The 24,970-nt window shown below is 38.6% G+C and overlaps 1 protein-coding gene and 1 long non-coding RNA gene across 4 annotated transcripts in view; one reads left to right on the forward strand and one right to left on the reverse strand.

The window, feature by feature from the left end:
• Positions 1-24,970, forward strand: part of HAPLN1 (hyaluronan and proteoglycan link protein 1) — an 81,193-nt gene that overhangs the window by 18,702 nt on the left and 37,521 nt on the right. Inside the window, exons 1-2 of one of the 3 annotated variants that reach the window (XM_027545673.1) lie at positions 12,143-12,348; positions 23,724-23,849. In XM_027545673.1, the coding sequence (XP_027401474.1) occupies positions 23,750-23,849 (100 nt within the window). In that variant the 5' untranslated portion in view covers positions 12,143-12,348; positions 23,724-23,749. Of the gene's footprint in view, positions 1-12,142; positions 12,349-23,576; positions 23,850-24,970 lie in introns of those variants that run through there. The other 2 variants (XM_027545672.1, XM_027545674.1) reach the window with 2 other exon arrangements.
• On the reverse strand, positions 17,435-24,411 carry LOC113895031. Its single transcript, XR_003511742.1, has 2 exons — positions 24,288-24,411; positions 17,435-17,644 (listed from the first exon to the last, which is right to left on the reverse strand). It is a non-coding gene; the product is annotated as an uncharacterized LOC113895031 (long non-coding RNA).

Here is a 24,970-nt window from a genome sequence, read left to right on the forward strand (position 1 = left end):
AATTATGGGTGATTACTTTTAACATTTATTAAGGCACAGTCAGTTCAGTTCAGTCACTCAGTCGTATCCGACTCTTTGTGACCCCATGAATCGCAGCACACCAGGCCTCCCTATCCATCACCAACTCCCAGAGTTTACCCAAACTCATGTCCATCGAGTCAGTGATGCCATCCAACCATCTCATCCTCTGTCGTCCCCTTCTCCTCCTGCCCCCAATCCCTCCCAGCATCAGGGTCTTTTCCAATAAGTCATTTCTTCGCATGAGGTGGCCAAAGTATTGGAGTTTCAGCTTCAGCATGAGTCCTTCCAATGAATACCCAGGACTGATCTCCTTTAGGATGGACTGGTTAGATCTCCTTGCAGTCCAAGGGACTCTCAAGAGTCTTCTCCAACATCACAGTTCAAAAGCATCAATTCTTCTGCGCTCAGCTTTCTTCACAGTCCAACTCTCACATCCATACATGACCACTGAAAAAACCAAAGCCTTGACTAGACGGACCTTTATTGGCAAAGTAATATCTTTGCTTTTCAATATACTATCTAGGTTGGTCATAACTTTCCTTCCAAGGAGTAAGCGTCTTTTAATTTCATGGCTGCAATCACCATCTGCAGTGATTTTGGAGCCCCCCAAAAATAGTCTGACACTGTTTCCACTGTTTCCCCATCTATTTCCCATGAAGTGATAGGGCCAGACGCCATGATCTTGGTTTTCTGAATGTTGAGCTTTAAGCCAACTTTTTCACTCTCCTCTTTCACTTTCATCAAGAGGCTTTTTAGTTCCTCTTCACTTTCTGCCATAAGGGTGTTGTCATCTGCATATCTGAGGTTATTGATATTTCTCCAGGCACAATCAACATACAATAAAAAGGACATGTTCAAAATGCACAAAAAATCAGCTTCGTGTGTGTGTATGCCTATAAAACCATCACTACAATTAAGATAATAAAAATGTTCATCACCCAGAAAGTTTTCTATGATCCCTTTGTAATCCTTCCCCTCTCCCTCTTCCTTGTGCACAAATAACTTGTCTACTTTCTGTCACTGAAAATTAGTCTGCACTTTCTAGAATTTTACATAAAAAATCATTGTTACATTCTCTTAAAAAAATCTGGCTTCATTCATGCATCATTTGTTTGAACTTGATTCACGTTATTGTGAATAGCAGTAGTTCAGTCCTTTTTATGCTGAATCGTATTTCCATCTGGATAGCAGTTTTTTATCCATTCATCTGTTGATGGACATTTAGGGTGTTTCCATTTTAGACCACTACAAATAAAGCAGATGTGAATATTAATGCATAAGTCTTTGTATAGACATATGTCTTCATTTCTCTGGAGTAAACACCTCAGAGTGGAATGCCTGGTCTATGGTAGGAATGTTTATGTTTTTATTTAATAAACAGCCAGTTTCCAAAGCGATCGTGCCATTTTACATTCTCTCCAGCAATGTGTTAGAGAGTTCCAGTTGCTCTATATCCTATCCAACACGTGGGTATGGTTAGTCCTATTAATAAATTTATCTTTTATCAGGTTAGCCTGGATAGAGGTTTATCACTTTTATTGATCTTTTCATGAAACTGTCTTTTGTTTTCATTGATTTTCTCATTGTTTCTGCTTTCTGCTTCATTGATTTCTGTGCTGATTTTTATTGTTCTTTCTTCTGCTTTTCAAGTACTCTTCAGTTTCTAGGTTCTTAAGGTGGAATCTGAAGTCATTGACCTGAAACTTTTATTCTTTTCTATTGCAGGTATGTAAAGCTATAAATTTTCACTACATAATGCTCCAGCTGAAACCCCCAAATTTTAATGTTTTCACTTTCATTCAGTTGAAAATAATTTTTAATGTTCCTTTTGATTTTTTTCTATGAACCTTGGGTTGTTTAGAGGTTTATAGACTAGTTTCCTAATACATGGATATATTCCACATGCATTTTTGTTACTGATTTCCAATTTAATTCTACCATTACACTTTTGTTATTCTAGGTCCTAACGTATTCCTCAAATACTTTTCATAAAACCTTTTAGTTCCCATTTACAGATGTTTCTCTCATGACCTAATGAGAATTCCATGGCCTAAATAATTCACTTTGAATAACATCTTACACTTTCCCCAAACTCAGTAACTCATCACAGTGCTAAAAACCTGTTTCTACATCTGTGACTTTGGCTTTTATGATCTCCTTGGGTGGTTCATTTTTTTTTTTCCTGGCATTACTAAACCTCAAATTATAAAATAATCTCTCTGAAAAACGTATCAGAAATTCTTAACTGTTTTCTTGCTTTGGGTGTTTTAGGAGCAGAAAGAAAAGACCAAGTTATTTTTAAATTTTAAGATTGTCCTTTGCATTATATCCAGTCAAAACATATGACAGAGAACTGGTGCCAGGAAATGTGTCCCATGCAGTCTTTCTTTTCAAGTAAACTGAAGATTGCTTCCTCAATTAGTTGAATCTTCTGGGTGGTCCTTTAAAAAACAGTTCTTTGAAGAAACTAGTGAACTAATAATACTGTAAATGTAAAATAACTTTAGTCCTTTAACTTTGAAGCTAAGAAAGAATGAAGAGAAATTCAATGTTTTTTGTTTGTTCATATAGAATTTTCTAGCTCTGATTTTCAGAGGGAAAAATTCTGTATGAATCCAATGAAAACCTTTTTTTAAAAGATGTGTGTACATTTGAGCTTAGAATTAGCCAACTGTAATTGTGTTTGTGCACGCACATGTGTACATGTGTGCAAACTACTTGGTTTGCTTACTTTTATATGTAAATGATGCACACACATATTGCAGTCTATATTAAAATCAGTATGTAATAAATTTAAAATATCTAGGGACATTCTGAAGGAGATCAGCCCTGGGATTTCTTTGGAGGGAATGATGCTGAAGCTGAAACTCCAGTACTTTGGCCACCTCATGCGAAGAGCTGACTCATTGGAAAAAACTGATGCTGGGAGGGATTGGGGGCAGGAGGAGAAGGGGAAGACAAGACAATGAGATGGCTGGATGGCATCACTGACTCAATGAACTTGAGTCTGAGTGAACTCCGGGAGTTTGTGATGGACAGGAAGGCCTGGCGGGCTGCGATTCATGGGGTCACAAAGAGTCGGACACGACTGAGCAACTGAACTGAACTGAACTGAGGGACATTTAGTAAGTAAAGAACTTTGTGCAATTCTGAGAAAATTGGTTATTACTTAGGCTTAGTCTGTACATTTGATTCCACTTTGGGATTCAAAATCATCCCTTTGTGGTCTCTCAATATTATCCCCTCATTAGAGCTTGCCCTAGGTAAAATACTCAAGTAGTTGAAGTTGCTTTTATGGGTACTCCATTCTCTTCCAGAGACCCCTTTTGCCTTTTTACTCTTCTTGGCTAATCAGTGGGAAAAAAAAAAAATTGTATTTCAGTCTTGAGGCCTTTTATTTCCCTGAAAAATATCTAAGTAGGCAGCTATTCCCTCTAGGGAAACGCAGGACGGGCTGACAATGTTAGTCATCGTCACTACTCAAATGCCTGTGATTCTGATTTTCAGTAGTTCACTGTCTGTATCAGTCTAACAGTTTGACAGTGAAGACAGTCACCACTTAGCATTCAGATCATTCCATTTTGGTCTGGAGAAGGAAATGGCAACCTACTCCAGTATTCTTGCCTGGTGAATCCCATGGACACAGGAGTCTTGTGGACTATAGTCCCTAGGGTCGCAGAGTCGGATTCGACTAAAACGCCTTAGCATGCACACTAATCCAGCAACTCCAAACCCTCTCCACCCACTTACTCCAAATAGGAAGGATAGTCAAATTAATTGTCATGAGAAAAGAAAATCTTATACAAACAGGGACCTAATAATTGGAGTGGTTGACTGGTGGACTGAGCAAATTTAAATAAAGTAGACTATGTGACTATTGTAGACTTTGCATATCCTTCAAGCAATCTCACTGTAAATGGCATTTTGGGCTGTATAAATACAATGTCTGTACTACGAACTGCACTTGCCTGAATACAGAACATTGAATTTACATTCCTCATGGTGCTGCTGACCTCCATCAGCGATTGGCCAAGTGGGCTTTGGTTGGCAACTGAATATTGTCGTGGCCTTCAGCTCCTTGGCTAGTTTCCTTGGCTCATGGTTTTATTAGTGGGATTGATTATAAGTAACAATTTCTCCGTGTCCATAAGCTGAAGGTTTCCCGCTTCTCTCTACCACTGCCCTGAATGCATCATTTTTTAGGGCTGTCTCCCCAGTCTATATTAATGTCTCCCATTTAAATAAGCTTTCCTGACATACCCATTATCACAAAAGGAAAAAAAAAAAGACTCAGATCTGCATATGGCAAATACCAGCCAAGAAATTATCCAAAATAGTGGGTGCCAACTAAAGAGGTCAACAGTCATTTGTTTTTCATGTGCATTTAATTATTGGAGGAAATTTGATTTGCCAATTATGCTAGTATTTTGAAGGCAGCTTCATTTTGCAATTGAGAATGAGAACTTCTTAAAGTGGGACTGTGCCAGTGAGCTCATGCCAGATCCATTGTGGGCACTGGTAAGTTTGTGAAGAGAACCAAATAAAGCATGACAGGAACTATGCTGCTGCATAGAGATAAATGGATACTGGGATAAAAATATTCTTTAAATGTTTCTGTTTAAGAGCAGTAACTAGGAATATTCTATATAAATGCAATTCTGGAATTTAGACATTCTAACAGCAAAAAGCACAAATTAACAGTTTATCAGTCTTCCTGATATTTTCTTTTTTCTCTTCCCATTATGTATATCAAAGAATAGAGTGTTCTAAAATATTAAAACTGATAGATACAAATTGTAAGATAGGCATGAGGGTATTCTTCTAGCCTAAATGCTGAAGATTCAAGGACTGATACTACAGTGTGGGCACTGCTCTGATCAAGGCAGTTGCATTGCAGTTGGGGAAGCTGAGGGTCTAATCACATAAGTATGACACCAGATGCAATCCAGTGGGATTTAAAGAGGTCCTTCCTGGTTTGGATTCCATAATGGTGATATAGACTACATTTTATGTACTTTTTCCTAAGTATTTTTGAATAAATGCTTTTCATATGATGCCATTAAGTAGCTATTTATTTTGCCTGTGCATATGACTAAATAGAAATTTATGCTTTGGCAAACAGGGTTATTTTGCAAAGACCTTACTAAACTATCACTAAAAATGCAAATCATAGTGAAGGGTTCCTGAGGGCCATGCTCTTCTTCTCAAAGGGAGAAACAGCAGATGCATCCTTAGGCCATTCACTACATGTGAGAGAATATTTGCCAATTGTGCATTTCTTAAAAACTGATTTTGCCTAAACCAGATCATTGAAGTTAATGATTCAATGAGATTACTCTTTTCCTATTTTCTTTCCTGTAGGTTTTTTTTTTCTTTTTAATGACAAATTGCCCCTTTTCATACCAGTTTATTTGTATACATTATTTTGAGTGTATTTCCTCTTTTGGAAGAGGAAATCTTATTCCAAACACCTGTCCCCTTAACTCGCTTAACTGTCAAACAGCTAACTTAACCTATTTTTTTTAAGCAATGGCATTTTGACAGAATGAAATTCTTCCCTTGAAATTTAGGAATGAGTGAAAAAATAACACACCCTTCCAGATGTGAAGAAAATAAACATTATCCTGCCCTTGAACTTCCTGAAATAATGACCTTCTTTTGTTCTGAGTCACTTTGCACCCCACCTCCTTTACCATCTCCCCCCACTCCTTGATCCAGCATCACAGGTTCAGTGAGCATTTCCAAGTTCATTTGCAGACTGTCTCTAAAGTGGTAAGATTTAGTGGGGGCTGGGGCAATGCCTATGTTGGCATTAGATTTGATGCGTTTCAGCATTAGCAGAATGAAGAGGTGACATAGTTGCCTCTGAATTCATTCATTGCTGGAAATTACCATCTGAAGTCCAAAGACATTGAAACTTCCTACTTTATGGCTGCAATAACTATTCACTGTCTTTGTTTCTCCTCTAAGCCCAGGGAGCCTTCCATTAGCATGGCAGAAAAGGACAGCAGGGTTCAGAGAACCTCTGTAAGGTGATTATATTTGACAGACTGGCCTCGCTCCCTTTTCTACTTTTTCACCGCTAGCAACAGCTGCTTCTTTGTCATACCTTTCCCTTTTCATGAAAGAAGTCAGATATCATGCAAGGAGCACATCAAAAGTCATGACCCTTAAGCAAATTTTAAATTAGCACATAGGAGGAAATGAGATAGATAATTTGGCTTCATGTCTCGTTCTTTCCCTTTTTAGTTCCTGTTTGACTACATTTTACAAACCTAGGTTTTGTTTTGTCTCTGCCATTGGTGGTTAGTACAATTTTAAATGATCTGGAAGAAATCAAATAGGAAATGCTGATGAAAAATAATTCTACTCATACGAGGCCTTCAGTGGCTTGTACTGTGTTTCTTCTCTATTGGTGTGAGAATGTTCTGTTAATAAGATGGGCTGGGGACTGATGATGCGGATAGAGGTAGACAGTTAACAATAAGAGTCCATACAAATGCTGTTCAAGCTTTATGCCTTATGTTGTTCCACAAATGGACTTCCAGAACTTGTGTGGAAATACTTGGAAGAAGGTACAGGTGGTCATATGCTTTTGGCCAAAAGTGGTTCCTTTTATGTCAGATTATGTAGATTACCTTTTCAAACAAGCAGCAAAGTTGAAAGGGGACAGGCTGAGGTTGAGGTAGGCCAGAAAGGGTCACAACAATCAATACAAAAAGTGGAATAACTGAATGACTCTAGTAATTACTTAGTTAACTCTAGGACACCCTTCATCAGCTGCATTTAGAACCACAGAAATGCCAGTCTTTTTAATTCATTCATTCAATACTCACTGAAAACTCATTACATGCCAGGAGTACAAAGACTAATAAAATACATTTTTTTGGTCCTGAGGGGGCTTAAACTTTTGTAACATTAACACGGAGCCAGGCACTTTTAGTGCTTCATTCATCATTTGAAAATTAAATGACTGTTTTCTAAATTTGTACGAAATGTGATGATTTCTTCAGTAGGTAGGTAGGATGTGTGTGGTGTGTCTAGTATCTAGAGAGCCATAGCACATGGTTGTGCATATTGTATAATATCCACACTGAGCCTGCCGTTCAGCCTGCAGTGTACAGAGCAATACCAGCACCTCCAAGCTCCTACTGTGTGCAGAAGATATCCTGGTGAACAGTTTCTACCTTCTTGGAGCTTGCATTCCAGCTGTTATGTGTCCATGAAATGGGCTGAATTCTGCTCTCAAATCCTATAAAATATGCCTAGAAGCACTTTAAAGTATGTGGCTTGACAGTCTTTTGCTATAGCCCAATATGAAAATGTGTTAAAATGTTGATGTTTTCCATAATTACACTAATCATTGAATTTATAGCAATATCATGTTAATCTGGCCACCCTAAAGACTGAGAATCCAATAGTAAAAGTTAACACATTACTTTTAAGACCATTTAAGACCATTTTAAAAACTATGATGTTAGCAAACTATGATGTTGGACTTCCCTGGTGGCTCAGATGGTAAAGCATCTGTCTACAATGCGGGAGACCTGGGTTCGATCCCTAGGTCAGGAAGAATCCCTGGAGAAGGAAATGGCAACCCACTCCAGTATTCTTGCCTGGAAAATCCCACGGACGGAGGAGCCTGGTGTCCGTGGGGTCACAAAGAATCGGACACGACTGAGCAACTTCACAACTTTACTTTAAGACCATTTTACTTTCATAAAAATTGGAAATATTATTAAAGTGTGTTATGTTTGTATCTTCCTTAGTAAAAAGATGACATAACATGATTAAGAAAATCCTTCTTGGGGTGTGGAGAAAAGGGAACCCTCCCACACTGTTAACCCACTATGGAGCCAACTTCCCAGGTGGCTCAGATGGTAAAGCATCTGCTTACAATGTGGGAGACCCGGGTTTGATCCCTGGATTGGGAAGATCCCCTGGAGAAGGAAATGGCGACCCACTCCCGTATTCTTGCCTGGAAAATCCCATGGACAGAGGAGCCTGGTGGGCTACAGTCCATGGATCACAGAGTCGGACATGACTGAGCGACTTCACTTTCACTATGGAGAACAATATAGATGTTCCTTAAAAAATTAAAAAAGAACTACCATGTGATCAGCAGTCCCACTCCTGGGCATATATCCAGAAAAGATGAAAACTCTAATTTGAAAAGATACACGCACCCCAATGTTTACTGCCACACTATTCACAATGGCCAACGTGTGTAAGCAACCTAAATGTCCATCAACAAAGGAATAGATAAAGAGATGTGGTATATACATACCATGGAACACTACTCAGCCATTAAAAGAATGAAATGTCATTTGTCCCAACATAGATGGACCTATAGATTATCATACTAAGTGAAATAAGACAAATACTGTATCACTTATATGTGGAATCTAAAAAATTATGAACTTACAAAACAGAAACTCACAAATCTAGAAAATACACTTATGGTTACCAAAGGGGAAAGGCAGGGAGGAAAAAATAAGGAATTTGGGATTAACAGACACATACTCCTATATATAAAAGGAACTACAGGGACCTACTGTAAAGCACAGGGGATTATATTCATTGTCTTGTAAAACCTATAATGAAAAAAATCTGAAGAATGTGTATACATATATATATATATATATATATATATATATATATATATATATATCTGAATCACTTTGCTGTATACCTGAAACATTATAAATCAACTATACTTCAAGAGAAAGAAAAAATCCCTCTTAGTAATGTACTCTAACAAGGTTGTATTTTTAGGGTATTATTAGATGTGGGCTTCCCAGGTGTTCTGTGGTAAAGAATCTACCTGCCAAGCAGAAGAAGATGTGAGTTCAATCTCTGGGTTGGGAAGATCCCCTGGCAACCCACTCCAGTATTCTTGCTTGAGAAATCCCATGGACAGAGGAGCCTGGCAGACTACAGTCCATGGGGTCTAAAAGAGTCGGACATGACTTAGTGACTAAATAACAATTATGAGATGTGTAAGGATGAGGTAAATAACTCTTAGTGGTTATGGAACTTCGTTTAGAAAAGCTGGCAGCACCAGGAAAAACGCAAATAAGCATGACCTTTAAGGCCTTGTCCCTGCCCCTGCCTGCCTGTCCGGCATCATCTCCAGCCAATTCATTCTCATTATCCTACTCTTTGGTCACAGGGAGCTGTTAATACGTGCAGTCACATGAGCAGCCCAAGTCTCTCATAGCTCACTTCCTTTGTACATGCTATTCTCATGGACAGCAGTATCCCTTCCCCTCTTCTCTAGCTCCTTCTTGCCTTTCAGATCCAGCTGAGAAGTCACTTTCTTTGTGAAACCATTCCCATCCCCTCCCAGGCACCAGGGTTAGTTGCCTTCCAAGGCTACTGCATTTCACAGCTCCAGGCGTTGCCCTTCCCACTGTATTGCCAGAGAGCTCTTCCTCTTTCTCCTGTAGTATCTTACAGAGATGCCTCTATGCAGTTAGCATCCTGCTCTGTCTCCTGCTTCGCAGCCTCCCCAAAGAGTAATAAATGCTTTGCAATCTGAAGCTGAACCTTACTTCTACTGGTCTGACATATAATAGTGCTGAATGGATAATTGAATTGTGGTCTCACATGGCACAGTGCATAATTAAGGAGCCCTTAAGGTCTGTCAGATTGGTTTTTCCCTCCCTGGATCTGTTCAGATTTGTTTGCATAGCCTGGCCATTTTTTCTCTATTGGGATATCTGTCCTTCAAGTCATCCCTCCATTGCCAGTGGCTGTGTTGCTGGCTGCCTTTTTCAGGGGTCCATCAGCACTAAGATCACTGCTCCTTGTCCACGGCCCAGTTGCTATGTATTCTTCCCCCTCCTTCTCCTTTTCCATCTCTTCCTTTCCCCTCCAATTCCTCATTTCCTTCCCCCTCCTCCTTTTCTTGTTCTTTCTGCTTGTTTCTCAGTGGTAGGGGCTTTTGCCTTTTAAACTACTGTCTGCAAATGAACACTGAATCAGTCATTTGCATTTTGTTTCCTATGGTATTTATACCTTTAGTGGTTCTCTCTGTATTTGCAGGATTTGTTGTTCAGTCACCAAGTCGTGTCTGACTCTTTGTGACCCCATGGACTGCAGCATGCCAGGTCTCCATGTCCCTCACCATCTCCCAGAATTTGCCCAAGTTCATGTCGATTGAATTCATGATGCCATCCAACCATCTCATCCTTTGTCTCCCTCTTCTTCTGCCTTCAATCTTTCCCAGCATCAGGGTCTTTTCAAATGAGTTGGCTGTTTGCATCAGGTGGCCAAAGTATTGGAGCTTCAGCTTTAGCATCAGCCCTTCCAATGAGTATTCAGGGATGATTTCCTTTAGGATTAACTGGTTTGATCTCCTTGCAGTATTGTGTACACTAAAAATGATTTTCAGGTGTGCAGTTATTACCAACACCTGAGGGCTGTGACTGTTCAGTTTGGAAGGTTTTTAAAAAAAATTTTTGATAGCAGTTCATTTTTGAAACTTGTACAGGGTTACCATATCCCTTGGACAGCAAGGAGATCCAACCAGTCCATCCTAAAGGAGATCAGTCCTGAATATTCATTGGAAGGACTGATGCTTGGGCTGAAACTCAATACTTAGGCCACCTGATGCAAAGAACTGACTCATTGGAAAAGATCTTGATGCTGGGAAGGATTGAGGGCAGGAGGAGAAGGGGACAACAGAGTATGAGATGGTTGGGTGGCATCACCAACACAATAGACAGGAGTCTGAGTGAACTCCAGGAGTTGGTGATGGACAGGGAGGCCTGGCGTGCTGCAGTCCATGGGGTCGCAAAGAGTCGGACACGACTGAGCGACTGAACTGAACCATATCCCTTTCTTTCTAGGTACTTTACTCTCAGGACTACATTTTATCACCTAGATAGAGATATTTCTGCATACTTCCTTAAGTTAGCAAGGTGAAAGCGACTATTCAAAGGTCACCGTGCTCAGCTGCTCAGTCATGTCCTACTCTTTATGACCCCATAGACTGTAGCCCATCAGTCTCCTCTGATCATGGAATTTTCCAGGCAAGAATACTGGAGCGGGTTGCCATTTCCTACTGCAGGGGATCTTCCCAACCTAGGGATCCAACCTGCGTCACCTGATTCTTCTGCATTAGCAGGTGGACTCTTTACCACTGTGCCTTAGAACACAAACAGTACACAACTCTCATTTACCTGGCATTGATGAGAATTCTGATCTTTATGTCGTTGTTCATGATTGGCCATTTATTCCTTAACTCTGACAGTACTCACCCCAGAACTCTCAGTTTTACACTGCTTTCACTAGCATGGATATGAAGCTCTCCATAATATCTTGAAAAAAAAACATGTTCAAGTTTGAAATAGAAAAGACCTAGGGGAACTTCATACTGGCAACTCTAATGGTGGGAATTTGGAAGCAAACTGAAGGGGAAAGTCTGTGGAGAGGTGGGAGTGTAATTTCATGGTATTTAGGACACTGAAAAAGCTTTGAGATTTATGTGCACCCAATTTCTGTATTTCTTGTGATAATACTGCCCGCATTTTTGTACACTATACTCCTAGCTGATTATTTACTTCTAAGTCAATGGCAAGCCTAATACTTACATAACATAAAAGTTTTAAATGGCATTCTTTACGAAAGTTATAAATTACATAGATATTTTAGAGTCTAAGATAGTCAGCTCTAACCGACTGAGCTTCAGTGCTATAAACAAGGCTGATTAAGTGATTTTGGTTGTTTTCAGAACGAACAAATTCCTCAGCTCAAGAAGATATAAAGGAGGATTACTTAGTTTTAAAAGCTTAAAATACACTCAAAGATAACTATAACTTTAAAAAATCTATTAAGATGTATTCTTGGGTTGTGTCTTGTATCACAAAACCAATTTGGAAACTTGATTTAATGAGCTTAGTTGTCAATATTTGCCAAGTTAATTGGAGAATACTGGATACTCCCTTTTTGTTCTGTGTAGACACAGCCTTTTGGACTGGAACAGCCTTTGTTATCCCTAGGCCAATGAACTGAATTCTGATGAGATCATGCTTTGACGTAGGATGTGGACCAATAGTAAACCTGCTTCAGGGTCTTGGACGATATCTTAAAAGTTACAGCCAAGAGAGGTGGCGACTGCATCAAGCGGAGAGGAGAGAAGCTTTTGCTGCTAAAGATCATGAATGGATTTATTTTTGCGTTTATCATGACTTAGTATGATAAGATACCACAGCAAAACATTGCTCATAAAACTCTTCGGTGTGCTTAGTAAAAAGTCAGGATTGACATATATTTAACATCATTCTACACCTTCTCAGAGTTTGATCATCGTTTAAAATATATGTGAGTTGCCTGATTCTCGTTGTTATCTAGTTTAGAATTCCATGTGGGATGCAGTGGGGGCTTAGAGTTGGATTTTGCATTATGTTGAAAACTTGTTACTGTCACATCTGTGATCCACCAAAGCTGTCCTGTAGATGATTTGCAGTTGTATTTTTAGATTCAGTTTTAACATGATGTTTAACTGACAGCTGTTGAAATTTTGAATTTTATAACAAATGCTAAAATTTTAAATGAAACAGTCTAAAACACTGTTTTGCAAGTTTAATTAGAAGTACTTTCAAAAGCAGTTTTTCTAAGTGATGTTATGATCAGTTTTCTATCCATATAACTCTACTTCTAGTTTAAATTAAAACATTTTTTGTTTCAAATTATAAAGTCTATTGCCAAGAGGTTTGCATTTATTTAGTTGCATGAATATAAGCTGGAGTTTAACTTATTTTTATGTAACCTACATTTAAAAGTAGTCCTAACACTCGTGATTTTATTCATATTTTCCCATTAAAATACGAAGAGAGTTATTTTCCATGGCTTTAAAATGATGTAGAAGAGTAGTTAAAAATGGAAACTGTGGTATTTTATTCACTTTCATCTGTTTTTGGATGTTATATGTTAGGAAACAATGAGATAGCCATCTAAACTCTTAGTAGTCTTCATATATATTCATTCTTTTGCAATGCTTCAGAAAAAGACTGCTTACTAAAACTATTACTATCCTTGGCCAATGGGCCTTCCAGTCTCTTTAAAATGCCTGTGTTCAAGTCCTATTTGAATTGCACTTCACTAGGGAATACATCTACCTTTGTAGAGTTCTTAATTTAGTGCCAAATTCCTTGTCAGTATTCAAAAATCATTCAGTATTACTGATATGGCAGCCAGTCATTTGATTTTATACATTAACAAAAATATTTTAAGGTCTAACTTTATATTATTCAATGTAATGCTTGTTATTTGTGCTAAGAATTTTGATCATGACTCAAGGAAGAATGACTATATAAAATGATGTGTTTCCTGTACAAGTATGCCTATCAAGTATATTCTTTAAAGTAAAGAAATTTTTCAGAACAATGCTAACATCGATACACATTTTTCTTGTTTGGTTTTTGAGGAAATTATTCCAGGGCATAAACAAAATTTTAGTGACATTTAAATTTTAATCAAAATAACCTCTAGTATGTAGACTTATTACTCCCATAATTTGATCATGATTATAATGCCAATACACCCTGACAGCAATCAAAATAGAAAAGAAGTTATGAGTGAGCTTGTGAAATGATAGAACTGCTAATTTATATACCAACAAATTTAAGAATTGCTCATGAGATTTTGATTTTTGAACATTTTCTTTACTCTAATGATAGAAAATGAATGTTTTCTACATTCTATGAAGGATGCATTTTAATTGCATAGCAATGCAATATTCATACTAGTTATAGCCTAATTCTTAATGTTCTATGGTAAAATAATTTTTTTTAGGGCAACACAAGTAGGATAAATTCCCAAAAGTAAACAGAAAGGAAGACAAAAGATTTATTGTCTTTTAATCTCACAGTTATCATCAAAATGTATTGCTAAGCATGTATTTATTGACTTCCTCTACTAACAACTCTCTGGTTAAGAAACAGACTATTAATTATAGAAGACACGCCCCCACTCTGAAAACCTAGAAATCTCATGTAACTAAAAGGCTTTTGAGTTGCTGTGAGAACCCTGCAGAAGACACATAGAGAGCACTCACACAACATGCCCAACCTACTGAGGCAATGTCCGAACACTCCAGGACTTTGGTGTCCTAAGACTGCCCATCTCTCATACTATTTTTCTCTCCAGCAACCTGTGAATTATCCACTAGTATTCAGACTAGAATATTGTAGTATACTGAGAGCAAGTCTGGAATTTCCTTGCCATAACCTCAGAAGAGAGTTTACTGATTGCCATTGTAAATGCACAGGCCTTACTATAGTTAACAACTTCTGTTTTTCTTTCTTTCTTGTCATAAGAGTGGATTTTGATATCTACCTATCCACTGGTATTATCTCACAAGATTGGAAAAGCACAGTTTATACTACCTACTCTCCAATACAATTCCAGCCAAAGGTATTGCATGTAAATAAACATTGAATGGAATGTTCCCTAGCATCACTCTGTTAGGGTTTCACATAGTTATAACCTGAAAGTGTCAGAATCTTGCTGTATAAGCTTCATTCACTTATTTGTTCAGCAATGCCAGTATTAGTTATTCAGAAACAAGTCCACATAAGTCACTGTGCTAATTAGTATGTATATGCATTGCTTTCTCCCTTACTCCCTAGAGATCGAAGGAATTGACACTATAAATACCAAATATAATTTGTGCTTTTATGTTTGTTTTAGAAAAACAATCACATACAAAAGCACTGTGGAATACTTTCATAAAGCTGGTTTTGGAGAAATCTAACCTCCTCCTCTGGAGAAGGCAATGGCACCCCACTCCAGTACTCTTGCCTGGAAAATCCCATGGATGGAGGAGCCTGATAGGCTGCAGTCCGTGGGGTTGCTAGGAGTCGGACACGACTGAGTGACTTCACTTTCACTTTTCACTTTCATGCATTGGAGAAGGAAATGGAAACCCACTCCAATGTTCTTGCCTGGAGAATCCCAGGGACAGGGGAGCCTGTGGGCTGCCGTCTATGGGGTCACACGGAGCCGGACACGACTGAAGCGACTTAGCAGCAGCAGCAGCAGCCGCCCCAAGAATTACCTAAAGTAGGTTCAGATGGGTCAACAAGCAGCTGGAGCTAATGTGCTTTGATTAAGTGAAGAGTTGCTGAGTTTGTCCCAAATTTTACCAATTTGTCCCAAATTCTCTAAGAAAGAGCGGGCAAAGAACACTGAGCCAAAAAGCAGTAAGTGATTCAAAATGCTACTTAAACAAGCATTATTGATGTCATCCATTTAAAAATCCATGAATTTGTTTGCTGAGGAGGACAGTCCTAAAATGCAAAGTGAGTAGAATGGAGGGTCTGATATCTCTGGTAAGAAAAAGTTAAATACCAATAAGAACAACAGTGAACATGTGGAAGAGTTTGATATTTGTCATCAACTATTCCAAGTGATGGATAAAATATTTGACCCAGAAGCAGTTGAACGACTTCACTTACAGTCACACAACTAGAAAGTGGCAGGTCAAAGAACAAAACTGAAGTGTGCCTTTCCTCCATTACACTCATAACACACGCCCTTCTCCCTACGATAGACCCAATTTACATCGCACTGTTTCCCATATAGTTATAGTTTTTCTGTTCACCCTGTGCTCCGGTTTGGATGATAAATCATATGATCACATCAATTACCAAGTAATGTAATATATACAATAAATATAGGGAAAAGAGGGAAAAAATGAAGATACAGTGCATGGGTAAGTCTGTAGGTAACAAATAGAGAAACAGAAGCAGAAAAGCAAAATGAGAAAAGATAAAAGCATCTTTGAAATGAAAAATTTAGGGGAAAATAGGAATTAAACAGGCTGATTTCAAAGTATGGAGGAGGAAGAAAAAAAAAACTCATAAAATTTAAAATGCAGCTTATTTGGAGAATTGTGAAGACCCTAAGTTCAATTAGTCTAAACCTGTAACATTACCAGACATCATGGTGACCTTGTAATCTGGACATGGTCAGTCGGTTGCTTCCTTGTCCTCAGCGTGATGATTTGGCTTCGGCTCCCTGAACCACCAGATGAAGAATGCCTGGTATTAAAGGCTTAGGCACGTGCTTCTCCAACTGAGCCTGCGTCAGATTCACCTGGGGGAGGGGGCAGGGCTTGTCAAGCACTGCGGGCGGGCCTCATCCTCAGTTCTGATTCAGAAGTCCTGGTTTAGGGCCCTGGGAATTTGCTTTATTAATGGGCTTCCTGTTGCTCCTGCCCTCTGCTGTGTTTTCATTCCTGTGCTCATTCCAAATAGTGACCTTTGTTTTTTAATTGAAATATAGTTCATTTACACTGTTGTGTACAGCAAAGTGATTCAGGGTTATATATATATGTGTGTGTGTGTGCGTGTGTGTGTATATGTATATATGTACACATATATATGTATATTTTCTGCTTCTTTTCCTTTATAAGTTATTACAGTATAGTTCTCTGTATATATAAGTATTGTTTTCTGTGCTACACAGAAGGCCCTTGATGGTTACCTATTGTATATATACTAGTGTGTACATGTTAATCCCAAATTCCTAATTTATTCCTCCATTCCCCTTTCCCTTTGGTAACCATAAGTTTGTTTTCTATGTCTGTGGGTATATTTCTGTTTTGTATAAGTTCATTTGTATCATTTTTTTTTTTAGATTCCATGTATAAGAGATAGTGAACTTTTTAGAACTCACCAGCCTTTGAGAAGGAGATATCTTTAGTTTGTTATTTTTCTTGCATTTCGCCATAAAAATTGATCAGGTCTGAGGTGAACTTGTATTGATAACAATACAAGCTGCATAGTTTTTATACTTTTTCAAAAACTTCCCACCTTAGGAAACAAAATACTACTATTTTGTAGGTGAAAAAGTTAAGACATGATGTTTTGATTATGATGCTTCTTGTAGAACTCACATTTCCTTCCTCCTCCTGGTGTTCAGTTGCTAAAGTTGTGTCCACCTCTTTTGTGACCCCATGGACTGTAGCCCACCTGTCCATGGGATTTCCTAGGCAAGAATACTGGAGTGAGTTGCCATTTCCTTCTCCAGGGGATCTTCCCGACCCAAGGATCAAACCCACATCTCCTGCTGGGCAGGCAGATTCTTTACCACTGAGCCACTGAGGGAACAAGCTGAGAAGGTGGGAAAGTTCCTTCCTCCTGACCGAGGACTTTCCCCACCTTCTCAGGTTACCAATGAATCATGCCAAGGAAGCAGCACACTGATGATGGCTTGAGTTGGAGGTCATCATGATGTCTGTGGCTGGACATCTAATTCAGAGCATCATAAATTCTTTTCTGCTTCTTTAGTAATTTGCACTTTCATAGAACAATGCAAGAAGACAGAGCGGATGCTATGTTCACTTGGAGTTTATACAGACTAACTCCCTGAGGGGAATTTTGTTGTATAATTGAGCAAAGTGTTTTTTTTTTTTTTTCAGTCATGACTTCTTTTTTGAGCATTGGGTATATTCCAAACAGCTCTGCATTCTGCTCCATTGTGTGCTATAAATCCTGAGGCTTAGGTGACAGCCTAGTGGTTCCTCCACACAGTGAACAATTCAAATGCATCAATAGTCTGAGTTCTTTAGCCATCATTTGGGTCAGTGGTCTGACTTCTGAATTTTACACACCTGCAGAGTCAAAACAGAAGATAAAGCCAATCAAAAACAACAAAACAAGTGATGAGCTAGTGTAAGGCTGTCATTAAAAATATATTGCTAAATAAGAATAACACATGATCTTTAAAAAACCTAAAAGTTTAAAAAACCTAAAAGTTATTCCATGAATAAAGACCATTTGAACAGTAAAAATGATAACAAAAAAAGTTACTTTAGAAAAAGAGCAATTTTTATTTTTTTTTTATTTTATTTTTAAACTTTATATAATTGTATTAGTTTTGCCAAATATCAAAATGAATCCGCCACAGGTATATATGTGTTCCCCATCCTAGACCCTCCTCCCTCCTCCCTCCCCATACCATCCCTCTGAGTCGTCCCAGGGCACTAGCCCCAAGCATCCAGTATCGTGCATCGAACCTGGACTGGCATCTCGTTTCTTACATGATATTTTACGTGTTTCAATGTCATTCTCCCAAATCTTCCCACCCTCTCCCTCTCCCACAGAGTCCATAAGACTGTTCTATACATCAGTGTCTCTTTTGCTGTCTCGTACACCGGGTTATTGTTACCATCTTTCTAAATTCCATATATATGCATTAGTATACTGTGTTGATGTTTTTCCTTCTGGCTTACTTCACTCTGTATAATAGGCTCCAGTTTCATCCACCTCATTAGAACTGATTCAACTGTATTCTTTTTAATGGCTGAGTAATACTCCATTGTGTATATGTACCACCGCTTTCTTATCCATTCATCTGCTGATGGACATCTAGGTTGCTTCCATGTCCTGGCTATTATAAACAGTGCTGCAATGAACATTGGGGTACACGTGTCTCTTTCCCTTCTGGTTTCCTCAGTGTGTATGCCCAGCAGTGGGATTGCTGGATCATAAGGCAGTTCTATTTCCAGTTTTTTAAGGAATCTCCACACTGGTCTCCATAGGGGCTGTACTAGTTTGCATTCCCACCAACAGTGTAAGAGGGTTCCCTTTTCTCCACACTCTCTCCAGCATTTATTATTTGTAGACTTTTGGATCGCAGCCATTCTGACTGGTGTGAAATGGTACCTCATAGTGGTTTTGATTTGCATTTCTCTGATAATGAGTGATGTTGAGCATCTTTTCATGTGTTTGTTAGCCATCTGTATGTCTTCTTTGGAGAAATGTCTATTTAGTTCTTTGGCCCATTTTTTGATTGGGTCATTTATTTTTCTGGATGGGAGAAAATAATAGCAAATGAAGCAAGTGACAAACAACTAATCTTAGAAAAAGAGCAATTTTTAAAAGTTGAATTAATTTAACCTAATGAAAAAGTATACTTTGGCACTCTCTTGTCTTCTCTTTTTTTCATTTCACTGCACCACTGACCATGAACCCACCTCTAACTAGATCAGACTTGCTAGCAAGGAGGAGGAGATTCAGTCTATAGTAGAATAATTCTGTCCAATGAGATGCTACGGTTTGTTCAGTTTCTAGCAACCTTTGTATTGATTCTCATAATTTGTAAACTAAATTTCAAGTGCTAAATTGAAACCTGGTCAATTTCATGATGCCCTCAATGGAGGAACAAACCAACTCTTCAGCATCCTCCACATAAAAACACAACAAATAATACACAACATAATAACATAGCAAACCAACTCTTCAGCATCCTCTACGTGAATAACACATGTGATCTTTATAAACTGCATAGAAACTCCCTTCTTAGCTCCTTTAGTCTTGGTAAGTACTTCTCCCAGGTCCAGTTTTAAATTCACCCTTCTTGGCACAAAGGATCATTCTGGGTGCTGGGCATGCAGTGAGGAAAGCATTCTGACTTTGGACATGCATACATCTACGCCAACAGTGCTGTGATCAGTGCTATGCCTACAACCCAGTGAGAGAAGGCTGGGGAGAGGCACTCCAGCTTGTATGAATCCTTGAAAGAGCTGTGAGAGCTGCTGGCATTCCTCAGGGTACCAGGACACTCCCAGTGATGGTGGTGGATTGTGCAGGCTCTAGGGTCACATCAGACTGTCCAGATCCTCAGCTTCTCATTTGACATGATGGGGAATTTGTCACACTGACTCATTTCCAGAACTGTAAAATGTGTATACAAACAGATTGACTTCAATTTGGTTGTTCTGAGATATAACAACTAAATGGGTGAAGCTTCATGGACAGTACAGTCATCCCTAGGTGTCCTCGTGAGAATTGGTTCCAGAATGCCCTGTGGATACCAAAACTGACAGATGACAGATGTTCAAGTCTCTATATAAAATGGAGTGGTATTTGCATATAATATAGGCACTGCTGCTGCTGCTGCTGCTGCTAAGTCGCTTCAGTCGTGTCCGACTCTGTGCGACCCCATAGACGGCAGCCCACCAGGCTCCCCCGTCCCTGGGATTCTCCAGGCAAGAACACATCCTCCCCTAATTTTAAACTCTAGATTACTTATAATACCTAATATAATGTAAAGGCTACAAAATAGATGAAATTAAAGTTCTGCTTTTCAGTACTTTCTGGAATTTTTTTTCCAAATATATTTGTCCTGACATTGGTTGAACCTGAGGATGTAAAACCCACGGATACAGAGGGCCCACTGTAATAGTAGTTCAGGAAATATGTGGCATTACCTCTCAAGACACAGAAAATGGCATAATGCTTTCCACTTGGTTTTATTTCTCCATTGTCTAATTAAATAATAATTTTAGCATAGTAGGTATTTAATAAATAGCAGTTAGCCACTTTGTTACTAGACTGTTAGTTTATCTCTGTGTCTATAAAACTAAGAGACTTTTAAGTTGGCTAGATATCTTGCTTCTAAATAGTAGCTCAATTTTCAAGCAGAACTGCAAAATTGCAGTCCTATGATGTCTGTGACTGTGAACACAGACATTTCCATATGAACTCATCTTGAAGCTGGCTGCAGCATCATGGTTCCAAAGTTTGGTAGCCTGTAGAAGGAGACCATCAGTGTGTGAGTTGCAGGTGAACTAAGAATGCTAAATCAAGGCCAACAATAACTGGTTGTATACAAGCTCCCAAATTTTCTAAATTTTGCTCCTATAAAAAACTGAAAAATTTTAACCAAAAATATCTAGACATTCAGAGAAAACATTACAAACGCAGACAAGCAGGTCTCCTTTGAGGCTCAGCACATAGACAGCTGGCAGAGCCCTCGTCCTCGTGAACCTCAGTCTAGTGTGCAATGCCTCATGTGTACCTGCAGTTTGCTTAGACATCTGAAGATTGTGTCCCTAAAGCTTTCTTATATATTTTCATGTCTTTTGGTAAGACAGCCGTTATACCAGCAGAGTAACAAAGATCATTTCCACTTTCTCCTACCTGGACTGCATTAATGCCAGTGTGGGGTACTTGCACTGATATATGCATTTATTCTAATCACAAATCACTGAAGATGTGAAATGTCCTCAGCTATTTTAATTAAAGATGGTGTGTGTGTATGAACACATATTTGTGTACCCACATGTCTGCGTACCCACACATGAGCCACCGTGGCAGTGTTCATGGCACCAGCATGGTATTGTAAATGAGGCAGGGCAGAAGCAGGCTAAGAAAAGTGCCATCTGACTCCTCATACTTCTTGGGGGAAAAGTTTTATATTCACATATAACACAAGTCAAAGGTTTAACAGCATAGTAGCTTCCAGTAAAAGAGCCCAAATAAAAAAGGTAACCAAACAAATAAGTAGATTTCTCTTTCAGAAAAATAAGTGCAATTCAAAATAGGTGCTGCTTTTGCCTGAAGGAAACACAAACATTGCTGCTTTCTTAGATATGTGACCTCCAGCAAGGTGACTGTGTCAGGAAGAATGGAAGCTTGTGTTTCACAGTATTATTGTAAGGACTGCATGTGCCAGTATATGCACAGTGCTTAGCAGAGCACTTGGCAGATAACAGACATTCAATGAAGAGGAACCTCTTTTATTATTATTATTTATCTCCAGCACTGTCTATCCCACCCTCCCCCCAGGGATGTTTGCATTTTAAAATTGGGTCATTGAATAGTTTATATCATAACACAGTGGAATGAATTCTTAGTGTTATAATTTTAATACTATGATATGGAATTAAAGGAGATAAATTTATGTGTAATAAACCTTAGGAAAAATGAGAACAAATTAGGATGACTTCTGTGGTAGGATGCATAACTGTGTGTGTGTGTGTGTGTGTGTGTGTGTGTAAGTTATACTATAGATGTTCAATTTAATGTGAAAGATAATATAGCAAATTCTCTGCCTTGGCTCATCTTGACCGTTCTTTGAATGTATTTTTAAATGCTCACTTGTATGTTTTTCTCATACCCTCTCTTCCACAACTCCCCCTCTCCTCTGATTCCCATGTCAAGCAAGAGAGCACAGGGCACCTTGTGTTCCAGCTGGCCTACTATCTTATGTGTATGTCTGTAATTGTGCCAATTATATTCCAAATTCCAAAAGGTCACCTTTATTATATATTTTCACCCAAAGCATTATTCCGGACTGAAAATATTTCCAGGTAATATTTCTTAACAGTATTCCTATAGGCAAAAGTCAGTAGCTTCAAAAAAAAAAAAACCATTTCCCAAAAAACCTCAGAGGAACAAGCAAGTAAACTTCTGAAAATAAAATCAGTAAATCAGATAGAATTTTGAAGGTGGCAGTTTTTGTTTCTTGGGAAAGTAAGTTTCTCAATTTGCTCATCGACTATCTTCTTTCTGTGACATAATAAAAAGAAAAGGCTTAAAGCAAACACTAGAGACTGAAGTCGGAGCATCACGATGATTTTGAGAGGAGGAAACAGGGAGGGGCTGAGGTCCCAAGAGGGACCTGGTGACGTCTGTGATTAGGGCATTAGGCTCTGGAGAAGAGGCTGGCCTGCAAAGAGCTCCAGGAACGAACTCGGAGCTCTTTAATAAGTATTCCAGGGAGTCAGGCTTTCCTGGAAAAAACAAATTAGTGTGAGAAGCCAGTACTGTGCAATTTCAGTTTTAAAAATAGCCAAGTATTGTTAAGGCTTCTGTGTGCGTGAGAGGAAAAGAAAGCCCTTCTAATATCTGCCTCAGCTTCCACATTAAAACAGAGGAGCTACACTGAAATTCTTGCCTGGCAAATACTCCAAAGGTCATCTGGTGTGTATTATTTGGAATCACTTTTTGGTCCTTACAATGACAAAGTTTGTGGGGATTGTGTCCCTTTTTATCAAATTGGTCTTGAATGAGGATAGCCAGGCAATGGCTCTGCCACTGTCACTCAGGACCAGAGCTGTCCCTGGCTGTCTATTTCAGCTCTTCATTTGCCTAATTGCCCTGCGAGGTTGGCAGGGATGTTCCCTGCAGCCAAGGCTCTGCTGACTGCAGAGACCCTACCTGGCACTCCAAGTTGATGCGTCAGCATTTCAGGTAGAAATGAATGAAAATCAATCAGGATGACTGCAGTGATAGCATACACAATTCTAACCTTGTTTGTCTCTAACTTTCAATTATTCACCATAGACCCAAGCAGTGTTTAAGATGGTGAGTCTGTAACAAATGTGCTGCTTCTATTTAATCAGGCATTTTTTGTGTGTGTCCTCTTTTCTTTTTAGAACAAGCAAATCTAACCTGCTTAGAAAGCCATATATAAAATGAATGATGATGTCAAGTTTCATGCAAATATTCTTTATTTGCCCTGGCTTAATATTCAGTTACAAATTAAACTGGGTGATAAATATTCATAGGTAGCTATATCAAATTGTTTTATTAACTTGTACTTCAAATTCAGAAGTTTAAATGGTTTTGCTTTTTAAGTCTGTTTATATCTTTGTCATATCTCTTTTAACTTGCTACAACTCTCTATATCAAAACTATACTGTTCTAAATAAATTTTTAGATTTACAACTCTGTAAAGATAGAGTTAAACACTGTTTGGACTCTGACTACATAAGGGAAACTGGAATTGTTCAAAGCTGCAGTCTTCAGCTCCCAAAGACAGCTACAGTAACTTTCTGAGCAGATTGGGTTAAATATTTTTACAGACCCATTCTAGGATGATAAGGCAGTAAAAGTTGTGCAGTGCAACACTCCAAAGGGTTCCAAATCTCACAAGCCTCTTTGTATGTGATGCTCTCACAGTGAAGAAGATTATTTGGGCTACAAAGATGAAGAGTCTACTTCTTCTGGTGCTGATTTCATTCTGCTGGGCTGATCATCATTCAGACAACTATACTGTAGATCATGACAGAGTTATTCATATCCAAGGTAAGAAAACGCAGCTTCTCTTGTGAAAGTTAAATCCATTTCAAGTTACTTAGAAATGTTAAGTGATTTCTTAACATTTATGTTAGTGCTTCTCAATTTTAGTTCTGCTGCATTGACTTTTTCTTTTCCTTTCTGCTAATTGGTGAACATGCTCCCTGGCTTTTGAATGCTATTGCATTACAGTAGAGCTAAGAATCAGGGACAATTAAAGTGGATTGGCTTAAGAATATCCAACTGCAGGGAGCTGATGCAATTGTTCAAGGCTTTTCAGTTGCTATCTTCTAAGCAGAATGCAGGGAGAAAGTTCATTTAAAGACAGGGCAAAAGCAGGGAGAAATAGAAGTAAAACTTACACGTAAGGTCATTCTGTTAAGAGTCATCACGAAAAACAACATGAAAATGAGTCAGACAAGCTAAGTTTCAGGAAAAAGAACTTACCCTATTAAAATCTCCTTCGGTAAAGCCTTAGTTTCCACAGAGCAATGTTTTGCCTGCATGTTTCTTTTCAGCTCAGCTGAATCCTAAGCCTGGGAGCTGTAGCAAGATTTGAGGCTGCAGTACAATGCAGCTATTTCCTCAGCCCCAGCTTCAGATGAGGGACATCCTGCATTAAGAAAGCTAAGAGACTTATGCAATAAGAAAAAGATAGTTCCAAAGGAGCTGGAATGTCTCTCTTTGCCCTAGTATGCTGAATATTTAAAATAAGAATTACAGAATTTAACAGTTTAAACATATGATGATAGGAATTTTAGATGAAGTCAGTTTGGGGACCAGAAACATTATAAGTTTGCTAAGAGAAATAAAACATTGAGAAGATATAACTCAATATCTTCAAGGTCAAAAGTGCAGTCTCAGAAAATTGCATCCACTGTTGAAAAGTATGACTTGGGAAGGTCAAATGATACTGTAGGTCTGGCTAGAAGTATTTTTCTGTATGACTACCCAAACAGAACTCTGAATTTGACAATGTCTAGTTATTTTAGACATTCCTCTTTCAGACCTCTATGTTTCTAACAGCTTTACATTTTTCACTATCGGACCATAAAAAGGAATTATATAATCACAAACTTTACTATGCAAGCTGCTGACTCAGCTATTTTCTTTACCGTATAAAAGCAGAA

This window comes from Bos indicus x Bos taurus, chromosome 7, assembly GCF_003369695.1.
Source record: "Bos indicus x Bos taurus breed Angus x Brahman F1 hybrid chromosome 7, Bos_hybrid_MaternalHap_v2.0, whole genome shotgun sequence".
Classification (NCBI taxonomy): Eukaryota; Metazoa; Chordata; class Mammalia; order Artiodactyla; family Bovidae; genus Bos; species Bos indicus x Bos taurus.